At 35.3% G+C, this 16,963-nt stretch overlaps 1 protein-coding gene across 2 annotated transcripts in view; it reads right to left on the bottom strand.

The window, feature by feature from the left end:
* Arl13b (ARF like GTPase 13B) overlaps positions 1-15,933 on the bottom strand; it is a 65,055-nt gene extending 49,122 nt beyond the window's left edge. For both annotated transcript variants that reach the window (XM_076867348.2, XM_076867347.2), the window contains exons 1-2: positions 15,601-15,933; positions 1,471-1,541 (exon numbers count right to left, since the gene is read on the bottom strand). In XM_076867348.2, the coding sequence (XP_076723463.2) occupies positions 1,471-1,541; positions 15,601-15,659 (130 nt within the window). In that variant the 5' untranslated portion in view covers positions 15,660-15,933. The remainder of the gene's footprint in view (positions 1-1,470; positions 1,542-15,600) is intronic.
* Between the last annotated feature and the right edge of the window lie 1,030 nt (positions 15,934-16,963).

The following is a 16,963-nucleotide window of genomic DNA, read 5'->3' on the forward strand; positions in this document are numbered from 1 at the left end:
AAAATATGGAGCTAGTATTGGCCAGAACTGGTTTTCACAGACAAAATAAGCAAATAAGCAGTTGTCTTTTTTTTTTTTTTTTTTTTTTTTTTGGTGGTGCTGGGGATTGAACCAAGGGCTTTGTGCATGTGAGACGAACAAACACTCTACCATCTGAGCTATATCCCCAGCCCTAGGCAGTTGTCTTTGAGAATGAATTAAGTCAAGTCAGAGGAAATCACAAATGAAAATAAATCCACTACTGTGGAGCAGAGATAGGAAACTAATGTGTATTGAATGTCTATTCAATAACAGAAATTTTCTAGGAATCATGGTACAAAGATCAATAAAAATATGGTTGATATCCTCACAGAACACTGAATGCCAAAACAGAAACAGAATATTACTGAAGATAACAGAATTTTTATGTTCTATGAAAGAGACTTAGGATAGTGTGAGGGAATTCAAGAAGGGAGGGATTAATTATAGTCTAGAAAGGCTTCAGAGAAGAGAAATGTGAGTGAAGTCATAAAGCTACATTGTTGAGAGCCACAGCCTAAGGGGCCCCAGCAAACTTTCAGACTGCCAGCTGATGAGCTGAAGGGGCCCCAGCAAACTTTCAGACTGCCAGCTGATGATTGGCTCACAGCGGCCCCAGCAACATCTAGCTGATTGGCTCCTCTGTGGTGATGCTCATTGGGCTGTTTCCCTGCCCTTTCAGACCACGGAGCTGCTCATTGGGGGACTTTTTTGGCTCCACCCATGCGACCCAGCCAATCGGCCTCAAGAGCAGGAGGATTGTGGGAGGAAGAGGTTGTTGGGGTGTGTGGCTTGTGGGAAGCCGGTGGTGGCAGTTGGGCTCTGAGGGTTTTTTCCTGAGGAGCTGTTTTGTTTATCGTGTGTGGTTCTAAAAATAAAGTTAGTTTCTTTTGACAAGTGGCTCCTGAATTGTGCCCAGCCAGACTGCAGCACTACATAATTCTAACAGAGGGAGAACAACATTCTAGGCAGAGGGAGCAATGTAAGCACAGATAAAATGAGAGCAATATTCTCAAACAACTGATACATTTTACATTGAAAAACAGCATCAAGAAGTGCAGAGGTATGCTAACTACATTTTTACTTCTATGTCACCTAGCTATATGACCAAATTCTGACCAAGAACATACATGTAGAAAATGGATGTTGTTAAAGACAAGGGTATGTCATTTTTTTTTTGCATTTACCCTCCTTACGTTTTAAGACACCAACCTCCTAGCTAAAAAGAGACCGCCAGGAGCCTCTGTTTCTCTGCATCTATTGAAATCTGAACCCTAATATTAGGCTGGTACTAACAAGCTAGAACCCAGTCATGAAAGTCTCAAGTATATTAAGAATATAAAGTAACTGAGTGCATACTATATAAACCCAATTATTATGTGATAAAGCAATTTAGCATAAATATGTAAATTCAGGATAATTTATTAGATTTTGGAATAATTTTCAGCTTACCTCCTTGGATTCCTTTTGCTGTTGCTGTTTTGCCAGCATTATCAAGTCCCACCATCACAAGAGTCACCTTTCTTAAAAGAAGAAAAGTTTAAAATCACTTTCTTTGTTAACTTAGTATTAGGAAAACAAAAGCAAAGAAATAAATGCAGCTTCATTTACTCAAGCAGCATTTAAGAAGCATCTACAAAATACAAGACAATTTGTTGAATGGTAGGAGAGATGATAAATAAAATGTAAATTTAAATTCAAAAGTCAAATAAAGTACAAAGTATCATCCTTTGTTCTCTAAGCAAATAAAATTGTGCAATAGATAACCTAAGAGCTAAAGAAGAAAAAAGGGAAAGAAAACATAAAGGAAGTTAAGGATACACAGACTAACCCTAAATTGCTTATCACAGTTAAAGACTTAATTTTCTAGTTAAATGAATTCTAGGGATTATTACAAATCTGCTTATCTTATGAAAGTACATAAGAAAAGAATTCTTGCTAGGTTGTAGGCTCAACTTTGTTTCTAGATATGTAGTACCTTACAAATTTAAGTCTTAAATGCAGTACAATAATATTATTAACTTAATTGCTAAAATATTTTGAAAGTCTTCCCAGAACATAAAGTTTAAAACATTTCTGATGATATAAACTCCAGAGTTAAAAACAAACCAACAAACAACAATACAACAACAAATTCAGTCTATCTCAACTTTAAAACTGAAGACAGGTACGTTAAATAATTTGTCAAAGGTTACACAATTCATCAGTTACAGAATCTGAGTGAACCAAATTCACCTAACTTTTAGGACCTTCTTAAGCCTGAGAAAGGTTACAAAGGAACAAACTGATTACACTGGTCTTATTAACTTGGTGATTCCGTCCATCAATTAAAACTTATGTTTGTTCCAGACTGAATATTTCTACAATGTAAAAGGTGAGACAGTCCATTATCACCATGGATATGGGAATTAAAATTGCTCTGGGGATACAGAGACAAAGACAAAGGTTAACACAGCTGCCATGTTAGGACCAGAGGGAAATGCTACATTTTTACAGGATAAATACAAGTATACTCTGTTCTCACTGGCAATTATCCCAAGGAGAGTAAAAACCAGAACTCAGATGGCAGTAAAAAGTGTTTTCTAATTTTTCTAGGCATTGTTTTCTTGGATGTGGACTTTTTTTTTCTTCTCAAATTCTAAATGTATTCGAATGATCACATAAAAAGAGAAGGGCAAAGTAAAAAGATATGAGGCTGACCAGGAATTGATCACTTACTAAGGTAGAAAAACTCAAGTCTTACAAAAACCAAATTTGTTATCTATTAGATAATCACTGACAACTCCTATTCACCAAATACCAATGTTGTTAAGTACTAAGGAAAATCTGCTAATTAAAGCAACTACTACCAAAACAAAACACAAACACACAAAACTTCTTCTTTATTAAGCTTACATTTTAGAGGCAAGAGAAAAAAAGAATGATAAAGTAAATACATCAAGAACATGTGATAGAGTATGTTAGAAAGTTATGTTCATTGGAATAAAGAACAGAGTAGAGAGCAAAATAAGGGGGACCACCAGTGGGGTAGGAAGTGGGGGAAGCTATATAGGGAGATCAAGACAGGTCTCACACAGAAGGTGAAATATGAGCAAGAACTTGAAGTAGGGACTTAGTTACACGTGTACCTGAGGGGAAAGAGAGAACAGATGGTGTAATATAAAGGTCAGGACATGTGATACCATCCAAGTATCCACAAGGAGGCCACTGTAGTGAAACCAAGTGAGGTAAAGGTAGACTAGAAGGAAAAGAGATCAGACACACCTCAGATAACTTTTATAGGCTACAGTAAGGACTTTGACTTTTACTATAAAGAAATGAATTTATTCTGCATGTTCACTTCCTTTGTTATCCAGAAACCTTAATCTTATCTAAATATTTCAACATCGCATACTCACTACAGGGAATAACAGAATGTCTACTCTTGAATCAGTGTAAGAATAAGGTAAATCACAATAAGCAGCATTCAGAGTCCATTCCCAACAAGCTGATGGTGAGGCCAGTGGGAATGCCAAAGAGAATTTAGCAGATAGTGAATTTATGGAGATGAGGTAGTATGTAAGGTATATATACCTGTATCCATGTGGAAATTTCACCTGCATTATCAACTTTTCCAACTATGAATTTGCTTTCTAAGGAAGCTAGGAAATATTTAGAACGTAATTTTATTATTTTGTTTGAAGAACTAAATTATTAATTGAACTATTAATAAATATCAAGAATGAGATAAAAGTAGAAAAACATTTCCTAAACACAATATAGTGAACGGCTATCCAGAAAAGATGAATTTTGTAGCATTTTGCAACTAGGAATATAGCTCAGGGATGTCACACATAGGAGGGAGAAGAGCCAGGGGGAAAAGGAAGAATGAAACTTCAAGAATCTTTTAAAAGTAAACATGAAGGGTATGCTGGGTACAGTGAGTGACGCACACCTGTAATCCCAGTGGCTCAGAAGGCTAAGGTAAGAAAATCTCAAGTTCAAAGCCAGCCTCAGCAATGGTGAGGTACTAAGCAACTCAGTGAGACCATGTCTCTAAATAAAATACAAACAGGGCTGAGGATGTGGCTCAGTGGTCAAGTGCCCCTGAGTTCAATCTTGAGTTCAATCCCCATCCTCCCCACAAAAAACATGAAGAGTATAATCAGGAAAAAAAGAAAGAAAGAAATAATGAGGAGACCAAATGGCATCACTGGGGAAAGTTTCCAACAGGGTTAAGATATAAATATATAAATAATTTCAAACACTGTGAAATTTTATAAAATAAAATTTTATAAAATAAAATAAAATTTTATAAAATAAAATAAATTTTTTTTGTGTGTGTTTTTTATTGTTGGTTGTTCAAAACATTACATAGTTCTTGATATATCATATTTCACACTTTGATTCAAGTGGGTTATGAACTCCCATTTTTACCCCATATACAAATTGCAGAATCACATCAGTTACACTTCCATTGATTTATATATTGCCATACTAGGGTCTGTTGTATTCTGCTGCCTTTCCTATCCTTTACTATCCCCCTCCCCTCCCCTCCCCTCCCCTTTTCTCTCTCTACCCCCTCAACTGCAGTTCATATCTCCCCCTTGTATTATTTTTCCCTTTCCCCTCACTACCTCTTGTATGTAATTTTGTATAACCCTGAGGGTCTCCTTCCATTTCCATGCAATTTCCCTTCTCCCTCCCTTTCCCTCCCACCTCTCGTCCCTGTTTAATGTTAATCTTCTTCTCATGCTCTTCGTCCCTACTCTGTTCTTAGTTACTCTCCTTATATCAAAGAAGACATTTGGCATTTGTTTTTTAGGGATTGGCTGGCTGCACTTAGCATAATCTGCTCTAATGCCATCCATTTCCCTCCAAATTCTATGATTTTGTCATTTCTTAATGCAGAGTAATACTCCATTGTGTATAAATGCCACATTTTTTTAATCCATTCGTCTATTGAAGGGCATCTAGGTTGGTTCCACAGTCTTGCTATTGTGAATTGTGTTGCTATGAACATCGATGTAGCAGTGTCCCTGTAGCATGCCCTATTTAGGTCTTTAGGGAATAGACCGAGAAGGGGAATAGCTGGGTCAAATGGTGGTTCCATTCCCAGCTTTCCAAGAAATCTCCATACTGCTTTCCAGATTGGCTGCACCAATTTGCAGTCCCACCAACAATGAACAAGTGTACCCTTTTCCCCACATCCTCGCCAGCACTTGTTGTTGTTTGACTTCATAATGGCTGCCAATCTTACTGGAGTGAGATGGTATCTTAGGGTGGTTTTGATTTGCATTTCTCTGACTGCTAGGGATGGTGAGCATTTTTTCATGTACTTGTTGATTGATTGTATGTCCTCCTCTGAGAAGTGTCTGTTCATGTCTTTGGCCCATTTGTTGATTGGGTTATTTGTTATCTTGTTGTCTAATTTTTTGAGTTCTTTGTATACTCTGGATATTAGGGCTCTATCTGAAGTGTGAGGAGTAAAGATTTGTTCCCAGGATGTAGGCTCCCTATTTACCTCTCTTATTGTTTCTTTTGCTGAGAAAAAACTTTTTAGTTTGAGTAAGTCCCATTTGTTAATTCTAGTTATTAACTGTTGTGCTATGGGTGTACAGAATAGAGGACACAGAAACCAATCCACAAAACTACAACTATCTTATATTTGATAAAGGGGCTAAAAGCATGCAATGGAGGAAGGATAGCATCTTCAACAAATGGTGCTGGGAAAACTGGAAATCCATATGCAACAAAATGAAACTGAATCCCTTTCTCTCGCCATGCACAAAAGTTAACTCAAAATGGATCAAGGAGCTTGATATCAAATCAGAGACACGGCGTCTGATAGAAGAAAAAGTCGGCTACGATCTACATACTGTGGGGTCGGGCTCCAAATTCCTCAATAAAATAAAATTTTATAAAATAAAATAAAATAATCTTTTCAGTAAATACCTTAAATGAAGTAGCTCAGAATTAAGTGCTCTCAGTTTTTCTCAACCCTGCAATAAGCAAAGCTTTGAATTTTTATTGCATTTGATATTTCAGAACTATTTTATTCTATCATGTTTAAGTTACTCAAGGTTTCAGTATAAATAAGAAGTAGGCCATAACAGTTTCCATGGAAAGTTTAAATACAAACTTTTGTAAAAATAATTACTATTATTCCAAAAGTAACTTGAGCCGTTTTGTTTATCCTAAAATTTACTCTCTCTCTCTCTCTGTGTGTGTATATATATATATATATATATATATATATATATATATATATACACATACACACACACTAAATCAGGTAGCCAGGTAATCTGGCTCATTCAATAAGGCATCCTGGAATGCCACCACATTTAGGCCTACTACAATCATAATTTAGTTTCTGCATCTAACAAAAAGATTACCTTTAACTAAAGTCATGAATTGCATGTTATTAATAAAACCTAACAACATGTTTATACAAATCTGACAATGGAATTTTTTCTGCTTAAAATTACAGAATTCAAGTAAATCAGCTCAGCAGTCTCCTCCTGCTGCTCCCCAGCAGGCCTATAATAACTAACATTCCCTCAGCCCTTCACGACCATCACACACAACTTTTCACAGTCTCTTCCACCAGAATTTTCCTTTATTAAAAAATACAACATAAATATATTTTCTGATCCCCCACTTGTTGAGTAAATATTATATAAAATTAAAGTATATAATTTTAAATTGAGAAAGCACTGTAATTAATTAGATTTTTATAACTTCACATCAAAATAACAGTTCAATGTGATAATGTAATTAAAATCATGTATCTTTATCACATTGACTACAGTTTTCTGAAATAGTTTACAAGCACATGGATTCAAGATAATAACAAACAGAGGGGCTGGAGATGTGGCTCAAGCGGTAGCACGCTCACCTGGCACGCGTGCGGCCCGGGTTCCATCCTCAGCACCACATACAAACAAAGATGTTGTGTCCGCCAAAAATAAATATTGAAAAATTCTCTCTCTCTCTCTCTCTCTCACTCTGGCCTCACCATCAGCTTGTTGGGAAATGGACTCTGAATGCTGCTTATTGTGATTTACCTTATTCTTACACTGATTCAAGAGTAGACATTCTGTTATTCCCTGTTGTGAGTATGCGATGTTGAAATATTTTTAAAACTGAAATAATTCTTAGGGAGGAAATAAGAGATCAAAAGTTCTGTTTTATAATATTTTAGCTATTTGCTTTACCAAGCAAAGACTTCTATACTTGAGAGGCTAATATTTGATGTTGTTCAAGTCTACATAGTGGCTAACAGACTCCAAAATTAAGTTCACAAGGATATCTTATCTCAGGGTTCCTTTCAACATAACATATATATATTGAGATATCAGAAATATAAGCAGCATAATATTGGAAATTACTAAATGTAGAAACCATTTATATTCTGAATCTTGTTTGAATGGAAATATTACAATATTTTTAATATTTTGAAGGTTAAACTTCCTCATAAGTCAAGTAAAAAAGATAATACTTCATCTGAGAAAAGGTATTTCTAACTTCAAAAATATTAAGTCAAGTAATACTTTACTAAAAGCACTAAAAAACAAAGCCTGACACATGAAAACTCTACTACCTAAAATACTTAAAACTATAATGTGCAAGTTCTAAACCTAAGCATGAGCATATATATAAATTCGATAAGTAACATAAACATATCTAAAAACGGACTTAGAAATACTGTTTCATGACACAATGAGAAAGTGAGAAAAACACACAAACATGGATTGGAAAAAAATCACCAAAAAAAGATTCATGGTATTATTTTATTGTGAAGGTATACTACTTTCTGACATTTTAATTCAAATTGCAGATCTCTGCATAAAATTACATCAAAACTATTAACTAAATTTACTGAGCACTAATAAGTGGTGAGAGCACCAAATTTCAGATCATATCTTAACTTTTAAGCTTTGATCAAGTCAAATTCTTAGTGTCAGTTTTTTCATCTTTAATATAAAAGGGGTAGGGGGCTGGAGGGCATAGCTCAATGACAGAGCTTGAGCTTAACATGCATGAAGTCCTAGGTTTAATCTCCAGTACCACAAAAAAGTTATATTATATGTAAAATATTGAAGTCAAATAGGAGTGTCTCTAGCTCCTTTTCTATCCTTCAATTCTACAATTCTCACTACTCATAAACAAGCATTAAAGAGATAAAAAAAAGAAATGTAAGTCATTCCAGTTCAGCATATATTACATTAGGTAATCCTTGCTAATCTGTATGTACAGCTTAATTAGGATAATAAGAACTCAGCAAAGTCTATAAATGGTCTAGATTTAGTTATATTTATTTAGGCCCCAAAACTGATATTGGACAGCTACATTCCCTATGGAGGGAAAAAATGTAGCAGAGATGATGTACTACATCACGATATTCTTTATAAGACTCCACATCTATGTATAGAAAGCAATGATACATATTGCTAAGTGTGATCACTAAGTCTCTTCTTTTAGACTTGATCACAGTGAGTAAACATTTACCACCAAATTTGAAGTAAAGTTTGAAAAGCTGAATTGTGAGGCTGAAAAACACAGAAGGGAAAAAAAAATTAGTTCCAGATAGTGATTATCACTGGGAAGGATAGTAGGGATGAATGTGGTGCAGAAAGCCTCAAGGATTTGTTACCCATTTCTTTAAAAATAAAACTGAAATGTGATATTAAAAGCTAATATTTGTAAAACCTGGGTGGCAGGCACATAGGTACTTATATTTTTCTTTTCTTTAATTAATTAAAAAAAAAACTTTTGTTGCTAAAATGTATTCACTTAAACTGGTCTTAATTTTCTACTTCTCTTAAGTGGACCATGCCTAAAAATATGTTCTTAGATAGATTAGAATGCATAAATTTCTCCCAGACCCAGATAAAATTACATAGTTTCTTCTAAACTCTTCTGATTCTCTCTAAACATCTTGTGAATCATCATTCAATGCTTTTATATTTACAATTATATTTTATAATATTATATATAATATATATATATATAACATCTAGGCACCTAGATAGTACTTGGTATAAATCTCAATAACTCAAGTATATAAATGATAATATGATAAAGGTGAGGCTAGCTATAATGTCCAGATATTTACAGAACATTATGGCTGGAAAGATTCTGTACTCAGGATTAAGGCTGCTTCCTATACAAAATCACAGTAAATGTTTAAAAACAAAGTATAAAAGTATTTTTGAAAAAAGCATAGGTGAATATAATCTTGGAATGCTGTGAACTCCCTAAACATGATATTGAAAGATTGGTATATCTGAATAAAAAAAAAAAAATTAAGCAGCTTTGTTTCACAGACAACCAAAGTCAACAATCTAAGAGTGGAAGGAAATCCCTGCAACAAGTACAACAAAGAAAAGTTAGGACTATAAACACTTAAACTCTTTAAAAACTCAGCAAAAAAATGTACCTTCCCTAGTGGAAAAACTGTAAAGGAAATCAATGTAGAAATTGGTTGAAAATAAGTCATTTCTGAAGAGCAGTTTGGCAATAACTATTGTTAGACAAACTTTAGGCACACTAAAATTTTAATTTAATATTCATCATCATTCATTGATGCCCATTAACTATTTACTGGGCGTCAGTATGGTGGCGCACACCTGTGACCCCAGCACAGTCAAAATAAGGACATTCCAAGAGGAATTAAACAATTTAAGTACCCCAAATCTGACATGACTAGATGTCATGAAAGAATGGCCTGTGAAGAGTCCATATAGCCAGGCTCAGGTCAAATCACAACCTGTAAGAAATTCAGATAACATCCCAAAAGCAACTAGGAAATATTGAAGATTTAGAATCATTTGCATATTGAAAAAAATCAAAGACAGCAGTGTAGATAATAAATTGGAATGGAATAGTAGAAAGTCTGTAAAAGAAATATGGGAGAGAAAGAACAGAAATCTGAACTAAAACAGAGCAATGTACAGGGAATGTGGAAATAGTCAAAGAAGTTTAAGAGATATAGTAATCCCCTCTTTCTGTAGTTTCAGTTGCCTGGGGTGTATTAGCTTTCTATCACTATAAAATAATATATAATTAAATTATAAAGAGAAGAGGTTCATTTTGGATCATAATTTGGGAGGTTGCAATCAATGATCAATTGGCTCCAGTTGTGGGTCTATGGTGAGGCAACACATCACAGTGGAAGTACATGGTGTAGCAAAAGTACTTACACCATAAGCCAGGAAGAGAGAAAGAGGAAGGGGCTAGGCTACCACACCCAGTTTGAGACCATACCCTCAGTGATCTCCTACTGGGCCCTACTTCCTAAAAGTTTCACCACCTACCAATAGCATCAAGGAAGCAAGCTTTTAACCCATGGAAATTGGGGGACACCCAGTGAAACTATAGCATGCAGCCTATTGTGATGCAAAAATATAAAATTCTAGAATCAGTTTAGAAGTTTTAAATTATATTGTTTTGAGAAGTATGATGAAATTTTGTGCCATGATACTGTCCTACTTGGCTGTGAATTATTTCTTTTTTTCCAGAGTATCCATACTATATATGTTACCTACCCATTAGTCATTTAGTAGCCTCAGTTGCATCACAGTGCTTGTAGTCAAATGTGAGGATATGGATGCTGGCCATTTTATTATAGTACTGTTTTAACTGGCCCATAATTATTAGTTATAGTTGCTAATGTCTTGTTGTAACTATATATTAAACCTTATCATTTGTATATACGTAAAGCAAAAAATATAGTATATAGATAGTATCATCCACAATTTCAGGCAACTACTGTGGGTCTTAGAATCTACACCTTACAGATAAGGGAAAACTTCTGTATTAAACAGGTAGGTAGAACCAATAAACCTGGCAATGTAGAAGAATAAAATACAAATGATTTTCATAATTACTCCTGACTTCTGATTTGGGTAACAGGGAGGCAAAACAAATTCATTAATATGAAACCCAAGAAAACCAATGTGAATGTGTAGAATGGAAATGAGATGGGACATAATTTTGGGTGTGTTGAAACTGAGGATTCTGTAGAAATTCAATACATAAATCTTAGATCAGTCTTAGTACTGAAACCATATTGAGGTGGTAGTTAAAATGCTAACACAGATTTACACACGGAAAGGATACGTGGAAGAAGAGAATTAAATACAGAATTAAAAGACAGATGAAGAAAGCCTAGCTGACAAAAAGAGAAGTGAAAGGAAGAAGGCAGTAAGAAAAAGGAAAAAAAATTCAAAAAAAAAAAGAAATCAGAGCAATTCAAGCATCAAATGATACCAAAAGGTCACAAAAGAAAGGACTGAAAAGAATGCACTGGATTTAATAACCAGGCAACATCTAGCACAGCAAGGACAATAACTAAAAGGTCAGGGCAGAAGTCTTCTGATGTAGGGAATTAAGGAATGCATGAGAGAGGAGGAAGTTGATACAGTGCCAGTAATCCACTGCCAACTGAGAATCCCAGGGTAAAGGGAAGGAGAATCTGTGTTGTTTAGAACAGTGGATGGAATAATGGCCTTTCAAAGAAGTCCACAACCTAATCAAAACTTGTGTATATGTAACCTTGTATGGCAAAGGGAATTTTATAGAAGTGATTAAGGATTTTAAGATAAGGAGCATATCTTGGATTACCCAAGTTGGCACAAAGTAATCACAAAGGTCCATATAAGAAAAAGGCAGAAAATCAAAGAGGAAAGTCTTCATGTTGTTGGCTTTGAAGGAGGAGGAAAGGGGCCTTGAGTTAAGGTATGAAGGCAGCTACCTGAAGCTGAAAATAAATTCTCCCCCTAGAGCTTGAAGGAGAGTGATTTTGTACTTTTGATAGTAAAACTGAATAATAACATTTTCAAATAAAAGTTTAAGTTTATTGTTATATCACATAAGCTCTTTCTGTGATCTTTGGCTTCAATTATATATTGATTTTTATGCACTGGGAGTTAATGACTGCTGAACAAATTAAGGGAGGAAATGGAATAGAGTATAGGCATAAGAATTATCCTCAGGAAGAATAATGACTCCTTCTTTTACTAAAATAGGAAAGAAAGAAAGAAAGAAAGGTGTACTACAGATAAATATAAAATATGAATTGCGGAAAGTAAATCACTAATCCATACTATCTCCCATGATCAGAGGTATGGTTTACTGAGTGACTACTATACTTTATATGTCAAATACCTGAATGAAAACACTCTCTCTCAAAATGCTGCAACACAGAAATTATCAACACTTGACAGAGAAAAGGTGCTATAAATAGTAGGATTCAGACCCCAATCTATTTGACTCAAACATGATATTGAGAAATGTGGTAGATAACACATTAATCAATCAAGTGGTCAAGGTCAACATCACCAGTAATAAGACCCTGCCATCACGCACCTTTGATATGATGTACTATGAGGAACACATTACCTCTATGGAATTCTTCCCAATAACACAACATCTTAGTCAAATCACACACACACATACACAAAATTGATGATCGTTCAAAAAGAAATTGATCAGTACTATTTGAAGCTCCAGGATATGAAATACAAGAAAAGACTGGGGGACTGTCACAGACTGAGGAAGACTAACAACACATGAAAAATGCAGTGTTAGATCCTAGAATGCATCCTGGAGAGAAACAAAAAGAATGTTAATTGAAAAACTGGTGAAGTCAGAATAAAGTGTGCAGTTTAGTTGGTAGTATTATACCAAAGTTTAGTTTTTAGTTTTGAGTACTGTATTACGGTACAATGAGCACTGCCTCATTTAGGGCAAACCACTTGCCTGTGGGTCTACCTTTTGCAGTCTTTTCCAGACTAAATTACATAGCTTCAAAGTCTAAGTTCACGTTCTGGCTTGTAGTAATAGCAGTTATGGTTTGAACACAGGCTGAGTTCCTAAATCACCTGATACCCTGATCTTGATTCCTGAGCTAGACTGGAAACTTAACACTGAATTTCTTGGCTTCTACCTTTTTGGTATTAAACAAATCAAAACCCTGACCCAATCTTTGATTGATATACTAATGGGAAAGCATCTAAGTGAAGGTAGCTGGTTAAACACAAAGGGTACAGAATATATTGGATAAGTTAGCAATTTCAGAACACATTATGCTTTTAATAATCATTATCTTCTGTTAATTATCACATTTTAAAACACATCTTCAGAAAATGTAAAGAAGAATCTTAGTACAATAGTCTAAAACTTTTTTTTTTTTAATATTTATTTCTTAGATTTTGGCGGACACAACATCTTTGTTTGTATGTGGTGCTGAGGATCGAACCCGGGCCGCACACATGCCAGGAGAGCGCGCTACCGCTTGAGCCACATCTCCAGCCCTAGTCTAAAACTTAAAAATTCCATAAAAACATAATACTCAAAGGCAATTTTCTTGGGAAAGTAAAAATATCATAAAACATTTTTAAAATCACTTTGCTTGACTTTCATTTACCCTAGTAAAATAAATAGAACTATTTGCTAATATTATTTATGATGATGAATATTGGCAAAGGGTACTCAAATTAAATATAATAGCAAATATTTATTCAGCCACTACTAATGAACCAGGTATTAGACAAGAGTACTTTTGATAGGATAATCCAACTTGTTTCAAATCCTTCTATATTTAATATTATCCATCATGGAGAGATGTTTACCAATAGCCTTAGTTAATAGTAAGCTATGATTTAATGCCAGGTCCTGTAGAAATAAAATGCATGCTACACATAAGTTTAAATTTTCAAAAAAAACACATTTAAAAAAAATAAAAGTAAAGAAAAACAGAAAGATAAAATAAATTTCAACATGTAATCATCTTTTTAAAAACTGATATTATTTTTGCATAATAAACCTTCAAAATTCACTATGTAATCTACACTAAACACATTTCAATAAGGACTAGCTACATTTCAAATGCTCAATGGTCATATATAGTTAGTTGCTATCCTACTGGATAGCACAGATCAACCTGCTGCTTAATAAAGAGAAAATACCCTCTGTGTTGTAGGGTTGAACTTTAATTCTATTTTATTAATAAAATTCAATTACCTTTACACTTGTAAATCAATAAATTCTTTTTCTGAGCTCTCGTTTTTTTCTTTAAACAAATTCTAGAGAATACACTAGAGCTGCTATAAGAAGTAATGACTTCTTCAAATTATAAGTTTGAGTGTTTTTAATTAAAAAGGATATATACTAAATGCTCTCATAAAAATCAAATACATTTTTAAAAAGACAAAAACATACAGGGGCATCTATTATACATAATTTTCAAGTCTTGATACTCTGAAATCAGACCAAAATATGAATAAATTGAAAGCTATACATCCAAAGATACTTCTTTAAGTCTTAAGAATCAATCATATCATTTACATTTAAAACATTCAAATCCAGTTTAAAGCTCTCCAAAAGTTTCATTTAAAGCAAATTTCTTTTTCATAGATATGTATTTTCCTTATAATGTGTAAATACAGCTTTTTCAATTCATTCTTTTTTTTTAAGAGAGAGAGAATTTTTTAATATTTATTTTTCAGTTTTTTAGGTGGACACACATCTTTATTTTATTTTTATGTGGTGCTGAGGATCGAACCCAGCGCCCCGCGCATGCCAGGCAAGCGCGTTACTGCTTGAGCCACATCCCCAGCCCTCCAATTCATTCCTTAAAGAATATTTCTTCCTTGTGGGAAATATGATATTTGAAATGTTAATTTAAAAAAAAAATTTGCTATATTTTATCTTTGGCCTAATTCCAAAGTAGAACTATGGAAAGTCAATGTTATTTACACAGAGTAAGAAACTGAAGATCTTTTTATAATCTGGGCCTCTCAAGTTTTAAAAGGTTCATTTTCAATGATTTCTTCCTAACACAGTGCCTGGCATACATTGTTTCTTAATAAATATTTGTTGAATGAACACAAAATAACAGGCATCGAATACATACTAACACAGCTAGCATTACAAAATGAAATGTTTAGTGGTAATTTTCAATTGAAAGGTTTTAATGGAGTCCAGATGAAAACTGGAGCTAAATTAAATAAAATACTATCCATCACTTATTTCCATTGAACACTTTTGAGGCACAGATATTATTACCCTTATTTAATGTATGAGGAAGGTGGGGTCAAAAGTGGTTGAGTCATCTAATTATTAAGTAGTAGAGCCAGATTTCAAGCCAAGTCCTCAAACAAAACTGGGGGGGGGGGGGGTAGAGCACATATGAAAGTTGAGGAAGGATAAAGATTTTAAATGGGATGTGTGCACATTACTAAAATTATATTTCATGCATCTATGTTAAATTTTTAAAAATTTCTGAAGAAAAACACAACGGATAGTCTGTTACAATATCTCCTGCGCACTCTTGCTCTCCTCCCACCAACATCTTTTTAAGAAATTCAAGCCTATTTAAAATATAATGTCCATTAACAGTATTGACCAGAACTTAAAGGCAGAAGGCAAAAAAGGCCACATCCTTCAATCTGTTCTCCTAGGACAAGTCAAACGGACAAATAAAGCAAACCCTATGGCCTGGCGCACAGAGAAGAGGCGGCGCCCGCCCGGGCCCTTGGGGCTCAGCTATTCCCATCCCCTAGGGCAGCGCCAGGACAATTGACTCCAGTTTACCTGACAGGCTCCCGCCACCGCTTGAACCAACTGCAGCAATTGGCCATCAGACAGAACATCCCAGGTAGCTCCTCCAGCCACCTCCCATCCGAACTCCTAGCGAGGATGGGCCCCTAGCTTTCGCGGACCGATCCCAGGGGCCCTCGCCTCAACAAGGAGACTCCGGAGACGGATAGGCCCCGAGGACAAGTTGAGTGGGAGGCAACCGCAACCGGTGAGAGCACCAAGTCCCACTAACTGCGTCCGCCCGCGAGCGGGTAACGACAACCCTCCTCCCCAAGGGACAACGGCACCAGAGGTACACAGGAGCCGGGTTAGCTGGACCTGACCAGAGAAAACCCCGCGTCTACGTGCTGACGTTCCTCCCAGGCGCGGAAGACCCTCCTCAAGCACCGCCCACATTTCGTCTCTCCAATCAGCGATAAAGGATCTGCAATGGGGGACTCTGAGTGGCTGAAGGGGCCGGACCCTCCGCCCTCCCCAGAGCGGTGGGCAGGGGAGGTGGGCGTGGTCTAGAAGGAGAAGGTGGAGCTCGGGGAAGATGGCTCTCGTAACTAGGCAACCGGAGCGTCCGGAGATATACCGAGTGAGGGAATAGAATTCAGGCAAGGCCTATCCTTATATCCAAAATGTATTACTTGCCCAGTGTGGCTGCTTCTGTTCTGTCTTGAAAATCCCTGAGATCCAGAGATCTTGGGTCTTGTGCGTGGATTTGTTTTGTTAGTACAGTAGCGATGGGGATCCTCTAGGGTCCTGGTCAACTCAGACTGCATAACTACAGGAACAAATCACTGAGGCAATTATTATAAATTAAGGATAAGCCAGAAACTCGATTGTTAAATTGTCTCAATAGTTCAAATGGCTGTGATGTTTTAATCTCTATGTTTATGTGTATTTTTATGTAAAATGTGAAATGTAATCATTTGATATTTGCTGTTATGATTACAAAAGAATTTTATGTTCATTAGTTAATATGTGAAAAACACTGAAAGGAACAAGAAAGAAAATAATATTTATCATTCACCACTCAAAGATAACCAGTGTCAGCACTTTGATGTATGTTTTTTCCTGGATTTTCAGATACATGATTGCTGGCTATTTAATTTCAGCAGTTTTGACAGTGTGATCTACTGACTATTTTGTAATGTTTCATTTTCATAGTTATGCAATATAGGGATTTCTGTTATATTCTTTGAGAGAAAATGATAAGTACATTTTGAAAAATGCATGCATGTTAGATAAGTAGAGACATGTTTGTTCATTCAGTTTCCATAAACATATACCATCAAATTCTAATAAAAGAAAAGAAAGCCCTGGGAATCCCTGTGTATTCAAGGAAAAATAGTGGTTTGGAACTAATATT

Source organism: Callospermophilus lateralis, chromosome 10 (genome assembly GCF_048772815.1).
Source record: "Callospermophilus lateralis isolate mCalLat2 chromosome 10, mCalLat2.hap1, whole genome shotgun sequence".
NCBI lineage: Eukaryota > Metazoa > Chordata > Mammalia > Rodentia > Sciuridae > Callospermophilus > Callospermophilus lateralis.